Source organism: Aythya fuligula, chromosome 25 (assembly GCF_009819795.1).
Source record: "Aythya fuligula isolate bAytFul2 chromosome 25, bAytFul2.pri, whole genome shotgun sequence".
Taxonomy (NCBI): Eukaryota; Metazoa; Chordata; class Aves; order Anseriformes; family Anatidae; genus Aythya; species Aythya fuligula.
In genome coordinates this window covers 5913778-5930164 of record NC_045583.1, presented here as the reverse complement: position 1 = coordinate 5930164, position 16387 = coordinate 5913778, and the positions used below count along the sequence as shown (strand labels likewise).

Genomic DNA, 16387 nt, shown 5'->3' with positions numbered 1-16387 from the left:
AGGGACCTGCTGCCCACACAATCCTGCCTGCACTGGCACCATTGCAGCTGAGCACCACTAACACTCAGCATGGGGAAGTCCTGGATCCCCACCCCCTAGGTTTACGGGTTAAAACCGACTCCTTTTCTGCATCCCAACCCCTGGGCCAGATCAGGCCACTGGAAGGAGGTGCCCACCCCAGGGGCTCTGCCAAGGTTTGGTTCTGCTGGCCCCATGCACTGCACAAGGGATGGTGCAGAGGGACAGATCTGCCCACCCTGTGTGCTCTGCGAAGGGACGGACCCACCCCTGCCGCGTGCTGTGCATGGGGGCTGCAACCTCAGACCCCAGGCTGTCCCCCCCCGAGGGCAGCCCTCACCACCCACCACCAGGTGACGACAGACGTGGCTGCAGATCTCAGCCCCCACGCCAGCCCTGCCGCGGCCCCGCACTTGCCTTCTTGAGCTGTTTGAGGTTGCTGGAGCGGATGGCCGCCAGGAGCTGGTCCCGCGAGTTCTTCTCCTGGACCGGCAGCGCCCGGTCTCCCATTTTCCTCTGCGTGGCCGGCGAGAGCGAGTTCCTCAGGTTCTCGTTGATCAGCGGCGGGGCAAGCGGAGGAGGAGGTGGGGGCGGCGCAGCGGGCGCTCCCCCTTTCTTGGGAGAGTTTTTGGGGGAAGCCTTGGGGGATGGCTGCGGGGACCCCTTGGGGGACCCCTTCAGGGCTCCGACCTTGGGCACCTCCAGCAGGTCCTTCTTCTCCCCGCGCTCCTGTGCCAGTTTCTGCTCCTGGAGGCGTTTCTGCCTCTGTTTGTCCATGTTTCGGCTCAGCAGGTTGGTGACCGTCATGCGAGGCCCGGCCAGCTCGAAGTGGTAGCCCAGCTTGAGCAGCGTGGTGTTTTCCTTCAGGAGCTTGGCGATCTCCATCTCCGTCTTCCCCCCGCAGATGTGCCGCTGGTTGTGGAAGCGCAGCTCCGTCAGCGTGTTGTTCTGCAGCAGCGCCCGGAAAATGGCCAGGATGCCCTTGCCCGTGATGTGGTTGGAGTCCAGGTTGATGCTCGTCAGCACCTTGTTGGACTTGAGCATGATGGCGATGGCGAAGGCCACGTGGTCGTCGGCGCGGGTGTTGGCCAGTGCAAACAGCTTGACCACCGTGTTGAACTCCAGGGCCTCGGTGAAGCGCACCAGGGTCTCGTTGTTGATGCAGTCCGAGTTGTTCACGTTGACTTCGGTCACCTCTGCGTCGTTGTTCTTCACCTTCTCGATGAGCTCATCGAAGATGCTGGAAGCTTCGTCTTCCTTGGCCTGGTCTGGGGAGCTGCCGGTGGCAGGCTTGGAGGGGCCGCTCTCGGCCGCCGCCGTCGCCTTGGCCTCCTGTTTCTCCTCCACTGCCTTTTCTGCCGCTGGTTGAGGTTCCTCCTTCTCATCTGCCTTTGATTTTTTCAGATCTGAACTCTTTTTCTCTTCTTTTTTATCTTTTTCTTTCTTCTCTTCTTCTTTTTTGTCTTTTTCTTTCTTCTCTTCTTCTTTTTTGTCTTTTTCTGCCTCTTTCTTTGACCCTGAACTCTTCTCTTCCTCCTTTTTGTCCTTCTCCGTGCCCTTCTTCAATGCCGAACCCTTTTCTTCTTCCTTCTTGTCCTTCCCTGTCTCCTTCTTTGCTGTTGAGCCCTTCTCTTCCTCCTTTTTATCCTTCCCTGCATCTTTCTTTAATACTGAGCCCTTCTCCTCCTCCTTTTTATCCTTCCCTGTGTCCTTCTTTAACACTGAGCCCTTCTCCTCTTCCTTTTTGTCCTTCCCCTTCTCCTTCTTTACCACTGAATCCTTCTCTTCCTCCTTCTTGTCCTTCCCCATCAGCTTTTTCTCCATGGCCTTGACCTTGTCGTTGATGGCTTTCCCATCCTTGGTTTTGCTCTCAGCCTCAGCTTTAGCCTTTGTGTCTGTCTTCTGAGCACTTTCTTCCTTTTTTGAGTCTTTCCCCACTCCTGTATCTCGTTTCCGGGCCAGGTCTTTGGACGGAGCTTCCTTTCCCTTTTCTTCTCCATTCTTGGCTTCCTGCTTCTTCTCGGCCAGTCTGGTTTCCTAACAACAGAGAAACAGGGAGGCGTTATAGGGGCAGGGTCCCCGACCTCCAGCCTCACCACCCCGGTCTCATCGCCACAAACTCAGCTGCTCTCACACAGCCCAGCTCGGGGAGCTCTGGGAGCCCACGAGGGATGAGCTGCCCTGAAACACAACAGGCTCCGTCTTCCTAAATTGCTGCTGGTGGCTTTCAGCCCATTTGTATGGGGCCAGCGAAGGGCTGGAGGCTCTGGGGGAGATGGGGAAGGCAGAGCCCCAGCCCCAGCACTGCTCAGGGTGGGAAATGACAATTGGGTGAAGGGAGGCGTGGGCAGTTTGTGATAGAAACCTGTGGAGGGCATCGCACAGGGTCCCCAGGAGGCAATGGGGATGCCAGAGGGGAGCACGAGGCCAGCTAAGCGATCTGCCCCAAACTGGGCTGGTTTAGCCCTGAGTACAGGCCAGAGTCTCCTCATCTCACCCGAGTGATTTCCCAGCACTGCTCACGCGCTGCAGCCCATGGCCCTGCTTTGCAAGAGGCTGCTGATCCCAGCCGAGGTCCTGGCTCCGGGGGGGGTTCGTTGTGCGAGTGCCCCCCGTGCAGGCAGAGCCTGCAGCACCCGGGTGTACCCAGCTCCTGCTGCAGCTCCCCAGGGCATCGTTGCTGCACGGTGACACGGGTGATGCTGCCCACCCAGCGGTCACAGCCAGCCCTGGGCTCTCTGAAACGGGGCTCCCCAGGCCAGGATTCTGCAGGTTTGAGCTCCCTGCAGAAAACCAAAGGAACTGGGATGTGGCCTTTATCTGCAACGCGTCTTCTGGTGTCCAAAGGCATCAGAGGATGGAAGAGCTTCCTACAGGGCGGTCTCGGGGAAGGACGTGTTGGGCACGGCAGTGTCGCTGCAGCTGGCACCCCTTCCCCAGGCACACGAAGAGGCCGTGCAGCAGTGCTCGCACCTCCTGAGCTTTCTCCTCTGTCCCCAGGCCAGTCAGGATGTCTGCTCACTCCCTAGCGGGCTGGCAAACAGCAGCGCTTTCATTTTGTCTGCAGCTGCCTGCCTGCTCCTCCAAGCGAGCTCTGGCTCTGTGTTGTGTGCTCAGCACGATGCCCCTGCCGTGCCCGCGGGGCTCTGGGTGCTAGAAAACAGCTCAAGGGCTGTTTTCTTACGGGCTACCTCTAGCACCTAAGGATTTTCCTTTCCCTTTGTGCTTTAGGGCCATTTGATCATTTGTGCAGCATCTGCGTTGCTGCCGACCACAGCCAGGACTCAGCGCGTGTCCCGGTGCCGCCTTCACCCTGGGTGGATGGGGCTGGGCAGCGTCTCCCACCGGCACCACTTTGCAATGCTCTGCTTCTGCAACCCAAGGCTTTGCTGGGTGCAAGCACCCTCCAGCCTGCTGGTTTTCCTACAGCGCTGGGTTCACCTCCTCACGTGCCTGGAGTGATGCTGACAAGGGAGCAAGAGCTGGTTACAGCAACGCAGCAAGAGCGGGGCAGTGGGGCAGGATTCATCTCTCCTAACACCAGATGAGACCCCTCTGCTCCCACTGACGGAGATGAGTGGATGTTACAAAGCAATGCTGGTTGCACCTGAACCCCTGACACTGGGACCAGGTTTGGTGCGCAGGGGAAGATCCTTCTGTAAGGTCTGCGGCTGGGTTTGGTGATTTAAGTCTCCTTCTCCTTGTTCCCTGCCCGGGAGCACGCAGGTTCTTCTCCTCCCAGCTCTTCCTGGGTGCTCAATCGGCTTTGGTGGCCTCAAAGGTTTCTGTCCAGGGGAAGCAGAGGGCTGGGTGCTGTGGTCAGGACACACTCAGGTCGGTGGTGTTCATCTGAGTGTCCTCATCTTGACCACAGCAATGCTGGTGGCCGAGTAGTGCTGCTGGCTGCGGGACGAGGGAGCACCATGGCGAGGGGGTGTCAGGGCAAGTGTCACCTTTGCTGGGGGGCATCAGGACTTCAAGGAAAGGCAGAAGAAATGCTTCTGGGAGATGCAGCATTTATGAGCTCATAGCACTAGGACAGCACCGTGGCTTCGCCCAGCGCCTTGAAACCCCAAATAAGAGCCTGGAGACCCTGGAGTGCAGCCGGGGCTGTCCCCCCAGCTGGGACCCCATAGCCCAGGCTGCGGCTCTGCCAGCCCCATGCCAGCCCTCTGGGATGGCAGCTTGGTGGAAAGAACTGGCCCAGCCGTCAGCAGGGCAGCTGTGGGGACAGCTTGTACCTGGCGTGTGCACAGATGCCATCTGGGACGAGAGTTGTTTGTTTAGTTAAGAAATTTCTTGGCTCCCTGGCAGGGACCTGAACAGACAGCAGAGAGGCACCAGACCCCACAGAGCTGCCCCTGCGGCACTGCTGGGCTGCGGACCCCCAGGAGCAGGGACAGACCCCGTTCTGGGGGTGTCCTGATCCCAGCACCTCCCTGTCCTGGGGTCTGCAGGGAGGAAGCAGTGCCACCACCTCCAGCACGGAGCTGGTGGCCCCTCTGACCCAGGTGTGCCCTGCTCCTGGGGTCGGGATGGTGCAGGGATGCTCGGTGACATCCCGAAGCACCTTGGTGAAGGGGAGCCAGGTCCCTGGCGGGAGGTGCACAGGATGGGGGCTCACTGCCTTGCACAGCATTGCCCAACGGTGCCCTTCAAAGGTGTCTGGGGATGTCCCAGGCTGGAGGTTTCCTGCTCGTCCCTGCAGCCCCCCGGGGCTCTGCAGCCCTCTGAGCTCTCCCGGACCCGCAGGCAGCAGCTCCTGCACACCGAGTGCTCCAAAAGCCTTCTCCTTCTTGGCCCAAGCTCACTTGGTGATGGGGGCCTGGGGCTCCCCTAAGCTCCAAGACCAAGCAGAGCAAAGGCTTTGGCCAGGAATGAGCAGATCCTGGAGAGAGGGAGGAAAAACCTGGCAAGAAGGAGCTGCAACACCTCCCGTACGCAGAGGAGGCAACGGATTTCTGCAAACAAGACGAAACCAGAGCAAAATAAGATGAGCAGCAAATCCCTGCTAGGCAAAGTGGCTGCAGCAAGTGTATCTTTTTATCACATCATTAGCACTGTTCTAATTAAAGCTACCATCCCCTGACATGCTGCCACACATCCAGAGCAAAAAGGGAAGGGACTGGCGTGCAACGACCACCCCAGGCGCTGCTGCTGGTGCGGGCAGCGTTTGCGCGCCCACGTTGGGTGTGCTGTTAGAGCTGCGAGCTCTGGCAGAAAGAGCCCCGTGCCTGCAGAGAAAAGCTCCGCCAGGGCCCACCTTGGGCTGGGGGGACACGGAGGGGACACTGGGGACCCCAGCCATGGGGCTCAGTGGCAGGATGGTGCAGGAGGGGGTGGATGGGGGGAACAAGCACGTCCCCTGCTCCTCCCTGCACCTTCTCCAGCAGCGCGGCCGCCCCACAGCCTCTCCATGGCCATCTCCAGCCCTGCTGCTCGCTCCTCTCCCCAGCGCTGACATATTTACCTTGGGCACCTAGAAACAGGCACCACGGCACCCGCTCCCGTGCCATTCCCTCTGCTGCGAGCGCGATTATTAGGGGAATATTTTTACACTGCGTGTCAGACCTTTAAAAATAAGCCTAATGAAAACAGCCTGGTACTTGGCTGATTAATCACCAGTGTTTTGATGAACTGAAATGCCTCCCCGTTTCCTCTAAATAGACTAAAATGAGCATTGCCATTGCTTGTTAGCATTTGCAACCCTCAAACCCACTCAGATGCTTCCTTAAAAGGCAAAGCAGAGCGGGAACTTCTTGCCTGGAATCCCGGCGCTCGCAGCCCGCTGCAGCGGCCGTGGCCGGGCTGTGCCGCGTGGCTGAGCCCTGCGCCGGGCAGGCCCCGGGGTGGCTGGGTGGGAGCCGGGGGTGCCGGGCTCTGCTTCTCCCCCCGGTGAGTGGGGGGCTCGACAGCTCTCGGCTCCTGCCCCTGAAGCCCCACAGCTTGTTTTGGGGTGGGAAATCGGCAGGTGCCGATCGGGCTGCTCGCCCAGCGTGGGGATGGAGAGGGAACCAAAGAACAGGCTGTGAGCCCCGGGGCACAGGGGGGTCAGCTCCCAAGGGGCTGCCAGCTCTGGGTGCTGTTTGGTGGCAGCAGGGACGTGGGCACCCAGCAGAGGGGGGGGACGTCTGTTCTCAGGGAGCACTGGTGCACAGCTCTCCTGCACCAAGAAGCAGGCGTCTGCCGAAGGACAGCTGGGCCAGCTGAAGTTAATCGCCCCAGGAATGATTTCAGCCTCGTGGGGTAACTACTGCCTGCAGCCTGGAGCCCACTGGAGAGCCATTCATGCCTGCTGGCTTTTGCCACCCATAGGGGCTGTCCACCCAGAGCTGTGCTCTGCACAGTCTGACCAGGCTCCCTCCAGAGCTGCAGGACAAAGCCTAAGCCGAGTGGCAGTCCCCTCTGCTAGGATAATAAGTTCCCCCCGTGGGACATTTTCCTATCTGTCTTTTGGCAGGACGTGGCTCGGGCAATGGGAACCCACCTGCACAAATCCTGAGTGATGGAGGGGATTTTGGAGTGGGGAGAGCAGGGGCATGGGGGGCAGACATCTGAGACACAGCGGAGAGATCCCGGACTGTCAAGGGAAGGGTTTGGTTATTTGAAGTAAGGGGTTGAGGCATAGTTACAGCTCCATAACTGACCACCCGATCTGGTATCTGTGCCCAAGGGGTTTCAGTCTGTCCTACACATGCTTCTGAGTCCTTCAAAGGTCTCCAGAGCCACTGTGAGACTCCAAGGTCTAACCCACAGCTCTAACTGGGCATCTGCAACATCCTCGTGGTATGGGCCGTATGGAGCCCCCGTGTCCCCTCCGTCCTGCCCAACTCACCCGAATCAACCCAGCGGCTGTGGGAGGTCAGCAGCTTCCCACCACCCCCCAGCACGACTGTGGGTGAAGGGGGTGAGGATGCTGGGCACAAACCGTGTGAGAACTCCCAGGGGACAGGGACGTCCCCTGAGACTGTTCCTCTGCGTGCAGAAGTCCCCTGAGACTCAGTGGCCAACCATCGGCTGTCATTGCCTGAGATGCTGCTGGGTGTTCGGGTACCCGTTGCCATTGTGCTCTAGGGAAAGGTTGCTGCAGCCAAGCTGATCCACGACGAGCGGGCCGAGCTGTTCCCTTCCTCCATTCCTCAACCAAGTTTGAGTAACCCGGGGACAGCTCAGAGCCAAGGACATTCCTGGAAAAACACCGTGTCCTTGGCTGAGGCCGGAGCGCTACTAAACCCAGACCACTGGAGAGCACAGGAGGGAGCAGAAGCCTCCGGCTCCTCCACCAAGCCCGGGACTGCACCGCCAGCATGGACCTGGGGCTGGTCTGTGTTGGGCAGACCCCGGGCAGCCCTCCTGCTCCTCAGCCAAGAGCAAAGCTGCTCACACCCGTGGCTGTGCCCGCTGTGGGCTCCCTGGTAGGACCATCCGCAGGCAGCAGCCAGTTTCTCCCTTTTCTCCCTTGGCACGTTTGTTTTTCTTGGCATGGAGCAGGGCTGGAAGGATGCAGGCCCAGCATGACCCCCAGGCTGTGCTCTGCGTGCTGAAGCCCAGAGCGATGTAAACAACTTCTTGCCCCGTCCCGCCTCGGCTCTTACTGTTGTTCTAACGAGGAGCCCAGTTATTCCCCTTCCCCTTTGCTCAGGCCTTTCTAACCCCAAACATCACCGCCTCTTTGCACTTCCCAGGCCAGTGTTGTTTAAAACATGCTCCTTCTGAGATGCAGAGCTGTTCTCCAGGGACCGGCCAGCTTTTGGCCCTGACTTTTGTCTTTCTTTGCCTTCGTTGCTGAATTAAGGCGAATAACAAACATTTCAGCTGTTTCCTTTAGCTGGCTAGCCCCAGCTCCTCTGCAGCAGCACGCAGCCATTTTCCAGAGAGCCATTTTCCGTTTCCATTTTCCAGTGGCCCTTAAAGCCGTGGGATACTTTGCAAATGGAAAGTTTTGTTGCTCTAACAAAACCTGTTTTTAGAAACCTGGGTTCTGCTCTTCTACCCATCAATTTCCCAGCCCCTTCTCCCAGCAGAGCCATGGCAGAAGGTGATGCTCCCAAGCTGAGGTCTTTGCTCTGCTCACCCCGTCTTCGGCAGAGGTGGTGAAGGGAAGTGGATGTCAGCGATGCGCACCCCAGCCACCTCGAGGCTGGATTTCTGCCTGGTGCAGTTTCTGTGGGCAGCCCACAAAAGGCATTCCTTGGATTTTTAGGACAGAAGAACGTCAAAACCAGCTGTAGTGATCCTCACAACCCCCTCCTGCCCTCCACACCACTGGGAGCAGGATGCTGGAGCAGCAGGGCTCTGGCTCCCGGCCTCCCGGGGCTACATGGACACATCTCCAATCCCCTTGCTGGGGCAGGACTCCCACGGGGGCCACCGCAGCCACCCCACGACATCGCTGCCAAAATTAGAGGGCTGGTTTGTTGGCCCAAACCCCAGGAGTTCCTGCGTCACCTGGGCTCCTCTGCCACGTGGGGGCTGCAGCCCCAAACCCAGCCCTTCATGAGACAGCGCGGCATGCCGGGGTCACGCTCTCTGCTTCCTAGGAACTGCAGACGCTCCCTGGAAGGAAGCAAACTGCAGCTCCCCTTCTCCTGCGGGCTGCTCCCATCCCCATGCAGCTCTGTGCCAATTCCCACGCTGTGCACATCCTGGCCCTGGTCCCCCTGCCAAAGGCAGGGCCACTCGGCGCCTTTGGCAGCATCCGGCACATCTCTGTGTGTGAATCCTGACCCAAACACCGGGACACAAATCTGGGGTCTCAGCTCTGGGCTGCTCAACCCAACATCAAGGGGCTGCATGCCCCCAGATGCCCCAGCACCCTGCATCTCTTTATCAGCACCTCTTTATCAGCAACACCTAAACAGAAAATTAACCCCCCCATCGGTGGCAGCTCGGCCCATATAAGCTGAACGCCCCAAGCATTTCCATAGGTTTGTCTGCGTCCCCGTTGTGGATTATATAAGTACAGACCTCAGCTGTTAACTGCTCTTTTTTCAGACTGACCAGAAACCCGGTGTTTTTTTGGGCTTGTGCCCTTAGATGGACTGGGTGCCTTCCAGGCAGAAAGTTTGCTCTTGGCACGAGCTGCGAGCCGCTGGGAACACTGCGTGCTGCGACTCGCGCTGGTCACAGCAAGGCTGTGCTGCCATCACCCCCTCCCCACGGCACTACAGCCCAGTGCTCCGGGCGTGACGGAGTTCTCACAGTGGTTGTTCAAAAATGCAGCTCTGACCCACGTGTGTTGCCTCCTCTCCTGCTTCAGCCCTCTCGGCCACCCATCAGCGGATCATTCCTGCTTTCCTTCTTGCCTCGGAGGTCTGTCTCCTCACCCGTGGCCAGCCGGAGCTCCTTTCTGATGCTCGTCCTTCTCCTTCCAGCGTTGGTGCATTTTCAGAGATGAAGAACTACACATCCGAGCACAGGCAGCAGCAGGTTTTGGTTTTGTGCATTGAGAGGTGAGAAGGGGAAGGGCTCTCCTGGAGGAGCTGCTCTGCAGCAGGCTGGAGAGCCCACGGAGCAGAGACCATCCGTGGCTGCCCCGAAGGGCCAGATGGGAGCCACTCAACACCTTTGGCTTCTTTCAGAATGTGTGACTATTTTGGATGTCCCCAGCTATTGTCTGCACCTCTTTTGGAGGCTGGGAGCTGGCAGAACACCTCCTTGTTCTGATGGGTAGAGCAGGCACCGATGTTGCCAGAGCCTGCCCCAGCCTGGGCTGAAAGAATGGCAAAACGGGGAGCTGGTGGCGGCTCTTGGAGAGGGAAGGGAACAGCCTTGGCATATCGACAGATCGGCTGATAAACAGAGCAGCAGAGTTTAAATACACTCGTGTTAGTCACAGACTGGTAAGATGCTTAAAGAATGATACAAGCACTTCTTTTCCCTCGTTTACAATTCCCCTTGAGTCTGTCCCAGCTATTTAAATCCGGAGCTTGTTTTTCTTCCAGATATTTCCATGAAAAAAAAAAGAAAGAAAAAAAGAAAAAAAAAAAGACAAGCTTTGAGCATTAATAGGCAACTTTAACTTGGTTTTCTGTAGTGTAGTAGAAGGGCTCGCCAGTAGGGATCATCACTTTTCCTGGTGTTTCCTTCCTCTGTGAATCCACTATTTATCCTTAAAAGTGGCCTAAACACAACCCAGCAGCGTGCGCCCGAGTCTACCTGTGCACAGTTCAGCAACAGGATAGGAAGGCAGCAGGACTTTCTTGAAGATCTTCCCAAGGAGTTCCATAATCCCCGACCATGGCACTAGGACCTGTGTAGGACCTCCAAGGAGTGGGTCCCAAGGCTTACACGCAGAGACATGTGCAAGCACCTTACTAAAAAAAAACAGTTTTGTGGCCCTGGCACGAATCTCCTCCACTGGCAGGATGATGAACGCCCCCACATGCAATATCCCCGCACGTCCCCAGCCTTCTCTGCCTGAAGGAGCTTGAAATCTGTGCAGCCCCATAGGGAGGCAGGGCTGGGGGCTCCGGTGGGACCGGGACATCCAGGTGTCCTCTCCTTGCAGGTGTGGAGGGTGAGGGAAGGAGGCTCCATCCGTCCCTGGGGAGGGTGGTGGGGCTGCAGAAGGGGGGCACAAGGCGGTGCCGCTGCCACCAGGCACTCAGCAGGTTGGGAGCCACCTGAGGCCAGGCAGAAGCCCAGGGAGAGCCCAGAATATCAGCAGGTGGGTGTAGTGGTGTGCTTTGAAAAGCAAAATGTCCCGTTGAGGACATGGCTACCGCCACGGTGTGCTCATCCACCCAACCTCCTGCTGCCATGGCACGTGTGGGTCACGCCGAGCTGTGGGGCTCCCCACAGTGGCTCTTCTCAGCCCGGTCCCTCCTGGCTAGTGTGACCCCTGGGGGTCTGGGGGTTACCAAATGCCAATGGGGAAGATGGGGATATCCCCATGGTGCTACATGGACGCATACATGCTGTCAGAGGTGCCACCAGCAGCCGAGGAAGAGGCTGGCAAAGCCAGCTGGAGCAGCTCTCCCAAGTCGCAGCCCTCACCCAGCTCTCCTGGCAGCAAACCCCCCCCAGAGACACTGCACGCACCAGGCCCTGCCTCAGTTTCTCCTCCTTTGAAGAGGAATCCCAGGCACGATACAAAAATTTCAAGTGACAGCAAGTCAGCTGGGCCCCTGCTAACTCACAGCACAATGCCACTGCTTCAAACTCTGCCGTGTTTGTAACCCGAATTTCTCTCTCATGATGTCTTTGCCTGCTACATGAAAAAGCCACAAACCATTAAAAACCTCATTTATCCCGTTGTTTTAATATTAGTTTAACCATGGCTCCCTTGATACTCGGGCCTGCGGAGAGGCCGTGCTGAGTGCATCTGAGGAGAGGCACAGCCCCGAGCTCCATGGTTGAACAGGGGTATGCCTTCACACGCCAGCAATATTTAATGAAGATTAATTAATTAATGCATCACCAAGATATGAATTTGGCTGCACGGTGTGGAGAAGTCAGGGCAAAGCTCACATCTATTTTGAGCTGTTTATAAACTGCTTCCTAGTTACCCAAGTTTGCCCTTTTCATCACAGAGAAAGACGACATGTTATTGTGAAGTTACAATATTTCTAAATATACCCAACGCTGAGGAGGGAATTGGGGTGCCTGGAGCAGGTCCAAGAGCAGAGAAACGCCTGCAAGAATAACCGTGAGACTGGCCGGCACTGAGCCCTTTCCTTTAAAACCCCTTCCCTTTACAACACCTCCTTCCCCTTTGGCCAGCTCCTGCTGTCCCCACTGGCACCCAAACCCCACGAGCAACTGCACCAACGAACAGTGGGCAATGAGCGGAGCTGGGCAGGGAACTCCCAAATATCTTCTATCCTCAGCACCTTTGTGCAAGGCAGCTGCGGACCTGGGGACCTGTAGCTGCAGGACAAGATGCCAGCCTCCCCCTGCTGCAGAGACAGCCCAGAGGCAGGACAACACCTCCCCGTGCTCAGGCTCCTGCTTCTCACTCGCTTTCGCTTGATGCATTTCACGGGGGATGCTGTGTGCCCAAGTGTGAAGAGGGCTGAGAGCTGCCGAGGGGCAGAGGTTTGGGTGGGCGATGTCGGCACCCAGCCTGACCACCACCCGCTGTGTGAACCCGCGGCACTCCTGCCGGTGGGCATGAGTGAATTGCAGCCCACGGCACCACAAAATCTGCTGATATGGAGAGGGAGCTGTCATCACTGCTCCCAGCAGCCGGCTGAGAGCTGGGAGCCGCAGGATGCTCCAGAGGGCTCCACACACTCACTTCATCCAAAACACCCCCCTGGGGCATGGGGAGCGCTCTGCCTGCTGGGCTGCTCTCCTCGAGCACTCCGGTGTCCCGGTGATCCCGTCCTGCCCCCTGCTCCTCACAGCAGAGCCCGGCTGGGCCCAACCTGCCTGCGCTGGCACCTTCTGGGTGCTAATCCCAGGTCCCAACAATGCCAGGGAGGAAGGGATGGAGGGTATTTTTTCTTACCCTCCAGGGACTGAAATAGAAGAAGAAAGGCAGTTCTGCAATATCCAGTTACCGCAGCGCGATCTAACGGGGCCAGTTTCGTTGCCCAATTTGACGGGAAGCCCATCTGCTTTGTCCTCCATAGCCCAATGCTACCGACGTTGAAACGGGAGCACAGGGAGAGCCTTTGCCAGGAGCTCCCTCACTGTGCTCCCCGCCAGCTCTTGTGCAGCACACTCCCAGGACACCTCTCCTCCCTGTGCCAGCCCTTGCAAACCAGTGCAGACCCCTGCGATGCCACTGGGATGACTGGGGCAGGCCTGTCCTGCTGTGCTGGCAGCTCTCCGCTGGGGGAAGGTGAGTGCAGTGCCCTCAGCCAGGGGCACAGCACTTTCTGCAGTGACCCAGCAGTGGGAATGGGTCCCCCAGCCCACGCCAACACCACATATAGAAGGTGAAGGCTGCCAGTGCCATGTCCTCGCTGCCAGGGGAAAGCTCCCCAGCAGCTGGGAGAACTGCTTAACCCCTCGTGCAGGTCTCCAGAACCAACCTGCTCTTACTTCTCCTGCAGTTTTCATCTTTCTCTCCCTGTTTGCATCCTGGCTGCACCCCAGGCTCCAGTCAGGAGAGGTGTCCTATAATAAGCTCTGTACACATCCCCAGGGAGCTTTCCAGGCGCTCCCAGGCCATGTAGAGCTTGATTACTCTGCAGGGTGCTGCTGGGTGCCCTGGGACAGCGCAGCAGAGCCAGAGCAGGCAGCTCTGGGGAGCTCACACATGGCTCTGCTCCGCTCCCCCTATGAGGCTCCTCAGCCCCTGCACCGAGGATGTGGACCCAGCCTGGGACACAAAACCTGCCTGTGCTCCACAGAAAAATAGCTGCAGGGTCCCCTTCTTTTGCTTTCTGGCTCAGCTTGTCATAAAAAACGAGGGAAACCAAATGCTTCCCAGCCTCCCACGCACCGAGCACATACCAAATATTCTTAGTGCGGAGGTTAATAAATGTTACAGAGAAGTGGGACTGGCTCCCACTGAGGCGAGGCACAAATAGGCGAGATGAGGGACTGGCATGAAGCTTTCTGGCTCAAGGCGAGCTCTTAAAGGATTTGCCAAGTGCAGAGAAGGAGATAAATGTGCCCAAATCAAAATAAAAGAATGTGTTTTAACTGAACAATAAGGAGGAAACAAATGGCTTAGGACATAACCCACTTCTTGGGGTGATTTCCACAAATTAGCCAACTTTGCTCTTTTTTTTATTCCACAAGAACCAGAAACTGTTTGAGCTTTTGCACAAGAGGAACTGAACGGACCAAGAATCTGGAGATCTCCAAAGGCAAAAGCAGGAGGACAGAAAAACACAGCCCGCAGGGTCGCTGTCACTGCAGCCGCCCCTCCAGCCTTCTTCTGGCTGTAGAAGCCACCTCTGCCACCAGCCCTGCCCCAGGATGCTGGAGAAGAGGCAGAGAGAAACCCCCTGGCACCAGCACCAGTTTTGGCTTTCAGAGATTTCATGAAATCCCCTGTTGGCTCCTGGTGTGCCAGACCAGCTCCCTGCCTCATCCTCTGGTCTCTCCACGACAGCTATTCCTCTCTAGCACGCACCACACACCGCTCACGGAGCTCATGTTTTCCGCCTCATCCCCTAAAACAGCCCCAACTCGCGGGTATGTCCGAGAGCCAGCTGAAACGCGGGGAGATGGGACTTACGTCTATCGATTGCTCCCTCTGGATACGTTTCTTGGTGTCCTTCTCACAGTGGTTGAGCACCGTGTCGCAGTTCTGCGGGCTGGTCGGCGAATTCTCCGTTTGGTTTTTCTGACTCTGCTCCAGAGGGATGCTTCCATCCGAATCCACCACATCCAGCTCCTTCTCCAGCTCCTCCATCTCCTCTGGAGACAGAGTCGACAACAAGCTGTCGATGTCCGGATCTTCACTCACTTGTCGCCGATATTTGGCAACTTTGGACATCTTGGCCCGTTGGCGAGACACGGTTGCGGTTGTTGTGGTACCCAAAGCAAGAGAAAAAAAACAGAGCCGAAGCTCTAACACTGCTCCCCGCAGAGGCAGCAGGTGCTGAAGCGTTAAATCGCAGCAGCTCTCAACCGCTGCAGCCCCGGGGCTTGGTAGTGATGAAGAGAGGACACCCCTCGGCCCAAGAGTTGGCCAATAACAGCGCCCAGCGGCGATTCGGGTGCGGGGAAGCCAATGGAGCCCAGCGGGAGGCGGGGAATGGTGCTATCAGAGCAGCCTGAAACCCGAGGACATTCCAGGGAACCATGCAGAGCTGCATGACCAAATTTAGTCCGGAGCATTTAGCCTTTTAAAGGCAATGGGCCAACGTAGTGAGAAAAACACGCAAAAATGCACAAGCTGGCAGGCTGGGGAGCTGGGGGCTGGGGGCTGATCCCAGCACATGCCCATGGGTGCCTGCGGGCGAATAAAGAGGTCAGCCTTGCTCCCAAGTCTCCCCTGTTAGCAGGGGGCAGATTTTCGGGAGATGAGCTTTATGTTGGTGACAGCTCTTGGCTGAAATCCGCAGCAGCGTGCCCACCCCAGGGGGTTTTCACCCTTATCCTGGTGCTCTTCAGGATCTGTGGGGTTAGCCAGAGCGTGCAGCCTGCCGGGCAGAGCTGCTCGTGGTGCTGGCACAGGCTGGCTCTGCACGAAGGACGTGCAAAGCCCGGCGCCTGCGAGCCCAGGAGGCACCAGGCAGCACGTGCCAGCCCAGCGCCCGCTCCTCGCTCAGCAAAGCCCGAGCCCAGAACCGTCCCCGGGTCGCCTGATCGGTGCTTCTGATGGTTCCCTGGCCCCTGCAGGGGGTCTGCAGCCGCTCATCCATTTCCCCGTGCCCAGCCCCAGAGACGTCCCTCCTGCACAGACCAAATTCCTGAGTGTCTTCTGCCTCTGGTTCAGGCTGTGCCTTAAGCCTGGGCTTTGGTTGGAGGCATCTACTTTCCATCGACCTAATCCGTGAAGAAGCTTACTGGCATCTGCAAGTTCTCCCGGAGGGACATGGCAGATATGCTCTTTCTCTCCAGATTTCAAAGCGGCTTTGCCCCATGCACAACGTTTTGTACCCATGTGATATACTGCCGACTTCACCCTTTTCTTCATTCTTTATCATTCCCCTGCTATTTACTGCCTGCTCTCAGACCTCTCTCCTAGTCTGAGCAAGCAGTCCTTTGGTTTCCTTCTGCAAAATAAGCTCTTGTAGGATTTCCCTCACCAGCTTCATTACCACCTTCTTTTCCTCACCACCTTCCCTGCCTGTCCCCCTGGGTCAAATCTCGTCCTGAACAGAGGCACAGGGTGCTCCAGGTGAGCCTCCCAGTGCCTTGTGCTCCAAACCAGACATTCCCCATCTGGACGGGAAATGCAGACTTGTTGCATTCTAGGATTTCATTTATCTCCCAGCATCCCAGCACCCAGCCCCTGCTCATAGCCTTCCTATGATTCACCCGCACAACTGAGATGTTTTCCAGATTGTAGAAGAAAATGTTGTTTTTAGTTTCCAAGTGCATATTCTCAAACATTGTGGCACTTAATTTCATCCCAATTCACCCCATAATTTTTATCTCCCTGATCTCCTGATCCCCATCTGTACTGACTGCAGCAGTTCCAGAAAACTTGGCACGATCAGAAAAGCTACCAGCGCTCCTCAGGCCTGTGCCGAGGTCCTAAACGAAAATGTAAAGATCAAAGACAAGGCTGAACAGCGAGGGACCTCACTGGCAATCTCCTGATATTTCCTCCTCACGCTGCTTCCCACCGCCAAGCATGGGGTGGGCAGCAAAAACCAGTTTTAGTGCTTCGTGACTGCTTCCAGTACTGCAAATCTGGTTTTGGTAGAATAAATTCACCACTGATACTCTGTGTTTTTGTTCCTGGACCCTGACTGCTGTGCTGAGGGGCTCCAGACATTGAGCTCCACGAGGA

General features: G+C 57.3%; 1 protein-coding gene across 1 annotated transcript; it reads right to left on the bottom strand.

Annotated features, from left to right (window-relative positions):
- Nucleotides 1-396: 396 nt before the first annotated feature.
- Nucleotides 397-14532, bottom strand: LMOD1 (leiomodin 1). The gene is made up of 2 exons (XM_032203030.1): nucleotides 14159-14532; nucleotides 397-2055 (listed from the first exon to the last, which is right to left on the bottom strand). The coding sequence occupies exons 1-2, from the start codon at nucleotides 14417-14419 to the stop codon at nucleotides 397-399; spliced, it is 1920 nt and encodes a 639-aa protein (XP_032058921.1). The 5' UTR covers nucleotides 14420-14532.
- Between the last annotated feature and the right edge of the window lie 1855 nt (nucleotides 14533-16387).